Here is a 6,413-nt window from a genome sequence, read left to right as displayed (position 1 = left end):
TTCTACTTTCTCCTCTCCTTCTCACCCTCGTCGCGTTTTCGAAGCGACGTGAGCCTCCGCGACCTGAACCCGAGTTCGAGTTCAAATCTCTGAGAGAGAGAGAGAGAGAGACACCGACGTAGCTCGTGGAATCGACGGTCACTTCTCGCTCTTCAATCGGTATAACAAGATTCGACTCGTTTCATTCTTTTTTCTACTTCCAATTTTCTAGGTCAATTTCGTGCTGTTGTATGCAGCATTCCGTAACTGGCCAGATCTGAGTGTCGAAACGTAGGTTGTGCTCGTTCAGGAACTATGCTTGCAGTTTGATTGAATCTAGGGCTTTGTTTATTGGATTTATGCTGCATGCGGTTGCTTTCGCTTGATTTGTTTTTTCGGATACGATTTTATTTTTACAGCTTCGGAGTTTTACTTTTAGGATTTGTTTTGGTTTGTGGTGAGAATTCTTAGCTGTAATTGGTGTTAGGTGTAGACTAGGGTTTGTTAACTCGTTTTGTTAAACATTCGAGTCGAGATTCGCTGGGATTACGAGATTTAGGTTTTCGGATAAATGTTTGATTTGGTTAATAAATGGAAGTTGGTAGTGTGACGGTTAAAGGGAATGTAATCGCTCTTACAGTTTTTATTAAAATGTTATTATATTTTAATTGGGAGTTATTCATAACTAGTTTTATTATTTATATTTTCTGGATAGGTTAGTACTGAATTGTTATATTGTTTTTGTGATGTTAGAATTGTATTGCGGGTTTTCCTTGCTATGGCCGCCACAGCAACTGCCTCTTCAATGGGTCCGCGGTATGCACCACCAGATCCGACACTCCCTAAACCATGGAAGGGTCTCGTGGATGGCAAGACGGGGTATCTTTACTTTTGGAATCCCGAGACCAATGTCACCCAGTATGAGAGGCCCTCGAGCTCAGCTGCTCCACCAAAGTCCTCTTCAGTGCCTAGCTCTTCTGTCCAGGTTCAACATACGTCTCAAGGGTCGCAACGTGGTCGTAGTCCTGATTTCAGTGATAGGTATGATAGAAATGGCAGTGGTGGGTCAAATGATGCTTCACGGAATAATCAGGTTTCAACCCATAACTTTATTCTTGCTTTTTAAAATTTTATTATGTAGTTAGTTGCTAGTTGCATATAGTTTTCTAGTTGGTAGTTGCTAGCTGCTTGTTGTTTTTAACGTGACTTATGCCACAGAAGTTTTTATTTGTAGTTAGTTGCATATAGGTTTATACAAACTGGTTGTGGTCTTCTAACGGTGACGTTTAATCAATTTTTGAATTAATTTAAAATCACTAATTATGATATCCATATGAAGATGACTATAATTGGGGAATGTGACGAATCTAGTATATGTTGTACTAAAACAATAAATTCATAAATTGAACAATTCTATTCCGTGTTTTTCCTTACCTGAACACGTTTGGGCGTTACATTTATCTAGGAAATGAATAATACATTATGTTGGTAGAGAGGGAAGAGGACCGTGATACTGAAAATAAACTTTTTATTTTCTCAATCATAGTTTATTTGTGGGGCTAATTCTTTGTGTCTTTTGTCATGTATAGAGTTCCAAAGGTGGAAGTTACAGTTCTCATAGTGTGCCAACTGGAACAAATGCTGCTGCCAATGTTAGTTATTCTGTCAAAGGTCATGGGGCATCGGATGCTGCAGCTGTGCTATCTCCTGAGTCTTATCGAAGTCGGCATGAAATAACTGTGACTGTAAGCATATATTTTGTAGATTCATGGCTAATAATTATGTTACATTACTGTTTCATGATTTGTACATTTGCTTATTTTATTATAGTTACTATACACATAGGCGACACAAGTTTTTATATTAAATGTTTCCAGATTATGTTTGGAAAATTCCATATAATTGATTTCTATTTGCCACTTTTGGATTTCGTTTCAATTACAGTAAAATTGAGGGTCTTTCATATTTTTTCTAGGGAGACAATGTGCCACCGCCTCTTGCTTCATTTGGGTCTAGTGGCTTTCCACCGGAGGTTCTGAGAGAGGTATTAACTTTTGTTCTCTGTTGTTTTCTCATCTATCTTCAATAGTGGCAGTTAGGCGGGTACCCAGCTTCCATAGGTATCTGACCCAAATTTTCCTTGTGCAAGTATCTGATTCCTGAAGCTTCAATTTCTAAGTTTCAGGCTCATAATTTTTTTGCCATCTTTACTTTTTTTTTTGTCGTAGGTGCGATATTTGCTCCTGGGGAGGAGCTAATGTCGTACGGTGTGGTGCCCTCTTTTGTGGGGCTAGCATTTAGTTTGGACTTTGGAGCGCCCTTTATGGTGGACCAAGTTTTTGGAAGGGCTTTCCGAATCATCCAAGTTCGTGGCTGGGACTGCTGTTGGTCATGATTCAGTCTGCCACTTGGTCTGTACGGAAGAAGAGGCCTCCTCATGCGCTACCTTGCATCAGCAAGCATTGGTGGCTTGCATATGAGGGACGATGCTTCTTCCGGCATTAACTCCTCTATAAGTTACAAAGAAAACCAATCTCCTGGATTTTCCTTTTTTTAGGTACAAAATGCTGGTTTCTCAGCCCCAACTCCAATTCAGGCACAGTCATGGCCCATTGCTCTTCAAAGTAGAGATATAGTTGCCATTGCAAAAACAGGCTCAGGGAAAACCTTGGGATATTTAATTCCAGCATTTGTTCACCTCAAGCGCTGTGGTAATAACTCCAAAATGGGCCCCACTGCATTGGTACTTTCACCAACAAGGGAGTTGGCGACACAAATACAAGATGAGGCTGTGAAGTTTGGGAAATCTTCAAGAATTTCTTGTGCAGTAAGTAATTGTTCTCATTTTTATCACGTTATCTTTCTTCTACTTTCAAGCATCAGCATGAAAAACCATTGGAAATTATTGTTTCACTCAAATTTGAGAATGTGGAACAAATATTGCTTGTACTATACTTTATTGGATTTCCTTTTGTAATGGTTTATCATTTTTTTATTATATTCTTCTACTTAAAATGTGTTATTTCATTCTATATATTTCATTTAAACAAACATACATGGTAGTTGTGGGATTTATAATCTATGAAGCACACATAGTTTTCAGTTATAAAGTTTAGGAAATGATATGTTTAAGTTATAATAGTGTATATTTTCTGCATGGAGGTGTCAGTTCAATTGTCTAAGTTGATAAGAATGATTTTTTTATTACTTGCATGATTAGTTGTGTAGGAAACGAGCTGGTTGTCTGAAACATGTATGACACTAGCACGCCGATAGCTAAAGAAAATTGAACCATCTCCATTTACTGCTATATATTTACACCCTTTTTTGCCAGTGTTTGTATGGAGGAGCACCCAAGGGTCCTCAACTCAGAGACATTGACCGGGGAGCAGATATTGTGGTAGCCACTCCTGGTCGCTTGAATGATATTCTTGAGATGAGAAGAATTAGTCTTCATCAGGTCTCTTACCTGGTGCTAGATGAGGCAGACCGGATGCTGGATATGGGTTTCGAACCTCAAATTAGGAAAATTGTTAATGAGGTGCCTAATCGCAGGCAAACACTCATGTTTACTGCAACTTGGCCAAAGGAGGTTAGGAAAATTGCAGCTGATCTACTGGTCAAACCTGTCCAGGTGAACATTGGCAATGTGGACGAGCTTGTTGCTAACAAGTCCATTACTCAGGTTTGCTTTCTGCTACAAATACATTTGGGTGCATGTTTTTTTCTTGCTTGTATATTTGATAACTTTTTCATTACATTTATATGCTATTTTTCTGTTAGACAGTGTATTGATGCTAGTGATTGGTATAGACTTTGTGATTTATGTGTTTTCTGGTATGATGTCAGCATGTTGAAGTGTTGCCCCTGATGGAGAAACAGAGACGTCTGGAACATATTTTACGGTCACAGGATCAAGGATCAAAGATAATCATATTCTGTTCTACCAAGAAAATGTGTGATCAACTTGCTCGTACTCTGACACGTCAGTTCGGAGCTGCTGCTATACATGGGGATAAATCCCAGGCTGAGAGGGATCACGTGTTGAGTCAGTTTCGAACTGGGAGGTCACCTGTTCTTGTAGCTACAGATGTTGCTGCCCGGGGACTGGATATCAAGGACATTAGGTTGTTAATTTATTATACTTTTTTCTTATTATGGGGCCAATATAATACGAAAACATGTTATTTACCCACTGTAGTGAATTTGTCATGGAGAAGTGGTCATATTATTTGACAGTGTCCATAAATATTTTGCAGGGTGGTTGTCAATTACGACTTCCCCACAGGAGTTGAAGACTATGTTCATAGGATTGGAAGGACTGGGAGGGCTGGAGCCACTGGGCTAGCTTACACTTTCTTTGGTGACCAGGATGCAAAATATGCTACGGATCTCATCAAAGTTTTGGAAGGTGCAAATCAGAAAGTACCTCCAGAACTCCGTGATATGTCATCACGGGGTGGTAGTGGGATGGGAAGATCCAGACGATGGGGTTCTGGTGGAAGAGGTGGACGCAGTGATTCTGGATATGGTGGAAGGAATAATGACTCAGGATATGGTGGAAGGGGTAGTGATTCAAATTATGGAGCTAGGGGAAATGCTTCTTCTGGGAGAGGAGGCCGTGGTTTTGACTATGATTCTCAGAGGTTTGTTATGTTGATTTTTAACGATATTTAATTACTTTGGCAGAGGATTCTTAATACTGATGTACATGTTTTGATGAAATGGTGTAATAGGAATGATCGGGGTCTGAGTCCAGACAAGGGATCTAAATGGAGCGATCGCTACAAAAGCGTGAACCGTGAACGTAGTCGTAGCCCCGACAGGGCTGCACTACCTCAACATTCTCAAAGCAGCTTTCACAAGGCAATGATGGAACGTGGTGGATGGGGTGATAGTGATCGCAATAAGAGCTCTAACAGAGATCGAAGCCGCAGTCCTAGCCCCTACAGACAGGAAAGGACTGCAGCAGTTCGTGAACGATCCCCAGTTCACAGTTTTCATCGATCGATGATGGGACAAGGACAATCATCCCCACCACGTCAGCGTGCACGTAGTCCTTATCGAAACTCATCACCCTCCCAGGGCGGTGGTAGGTCTTATAATAGTCCTCCAAAAGAGTGGGGAGGCAATGGAGGAGAGGTGGAGGAAGGGATGATTCCAGAGGAAGATGGAATGATAGGTCAAGGTGGAGATTAGGATTTTGCCTCTCCTCTCACCATTTACATATATACAAACATATATATATATATATATATATATATATATATATATATATATATATATATATATATATATATATATATATATATATATATATATATATGTTAATGTTGTTTTGGGCATTGCTGATTGAACATGGACACAATTTAGGATCTGATAGTAAAATTCATGGCAAATGTATATTTTGAGGGGCTTTCTGGAAATCTGGCATAGATGAAGCTACTAGTAAACCGACATTCTGCCTTTTTTTCTTGTTTTGCTGAAACTCGACTTTGTATCCAGTTGGGTTCTTTGTTCTCACATAGTCACATCAGAACAGACGTTGTTTAGAAACTAAAACTAAATTGTTGTATTTTTCCACCTAATCCAAAGGGAATCCACTCTCATCTTCCTCTCTTTTTTATTCTCTTGTGCTTTAATTTAGATTCTGTTTCACCACATATATTTATTATCATAAAAAAAGTTGAACAGGGTGTATGTGTATATGTTTTCACTAATAATAATAATGGGATAATAATGTTCTTGTTTAATTTTTTATTAGAGAGGTAATTTTATTTTTAAAATATTATCTATGTTCCAAAATTTTGTTTATTATGCGATTTCATTTATGAATTAAATTTTTTTTTTACTTTTCTCAATATAGTAATTTAATTATAAACATTGTAAGATTGATTTTTTGAGGTTTAAAAGACTAAATTTTCACTATTTTCTATCACTTTTAATATCATACTATATTCTTTTTTTCTTTATATTTTAGCACATTTATTAACATATCACTCTATATGGCTGAGAAAAGTAAACAATTTTTTTTCATTTAAAATTTCTTTTAGTACATCTCTATAATGAATTTAAAAGTTACCACGTTAGGTAGTTATTAACCATTATCACATCGAAAATAACTCATTTCATTATAATTTTATTATTTTCTTATAAAATAAGTAATATGGTATCTCACAATCAAAATACTATTTTGGGTATTTTATAAAAAATTAATTTACATATTCATATATAAAAATTGTTGAATGAAATTATACCCTCGACTTTATTTCTGGTTGTGTCCCACTTTGGCCTATGATATTACTGTATGACCTTTATTTAAAATCCTATTTATTTAGTTTAAAGTGCTAAGCAAATTGGTAGATTAAAAACTCTTCTTTTAGGTTGATAGGTTTATTTATTTAATTATATATATATATATATATATATATATA

At 37.3% G+C, this 6,413-nt stretch overlaps 1 protein-coding gene across 2 annotated transcripts; it reads left to right on the top strand.

The window, feature by feature from the left end:
* Positions 1 to 5,605, top strand: LOC106771801 (DEAD-box ATP-dependent RNA helicase 46). 2 transcript variants are annotated; one of them, XM_022781376.1, is made up of 10 exons: positions 1 to 159; positions 733 to 1,072; positions 1,569 to 1,724; positions 1,955 to 2,023; positions 2,537 to 2,806; positions 3,314 to 3,664; positions 3,829 to 4,106; positions 4,239 to 4,625; positions 4,716 to 5,205; positions 5,294 to 5,605. In XM_022781376.1, the coding sequence occupies exons 2-9, from the start codon at positions 758 to 760 to the stop codon at positions 5,176 to 5,178; spliced, it is 2,289 nt and encodes a 762-aa protein (XP_022637097.1). In that variant the 5' UTR covers positions 1 to 159; positions 733 to 757; the 3' UTR covers positions 5,179 to 5,205; positions 5,294 to 5,605. The 2 variants fall into 2 exon arrangements, with proteins under 2 accessions (XP_022637097.1, XP_014513276.1); XM_014657790.2 differs by having other exon boundaries at positions 4,716 to 5,224.
* Positions 5,606 to 6,413: the final 808 nt, after the last annotated feature.

This window comes from Vigna radiata, chromosome 1 (genome assembly GCF_000741045.1).
Source record: "Vigna radiata var. radiata cultivar VC1973A chromosome 1, Vradiata_ver6, whole genome shotgun sequence".
Lineage (NCBI taxonomy): Eukaryota > Viridiplantae > Streptophyta > Magnoliopsida > Fabales > Fabaceae > Vigna > Vigna radiata.
Note: the sequence above shows the minus strand (reverse complement) of the source record. Positions and strands in the feature narration are given on the sequence as shown.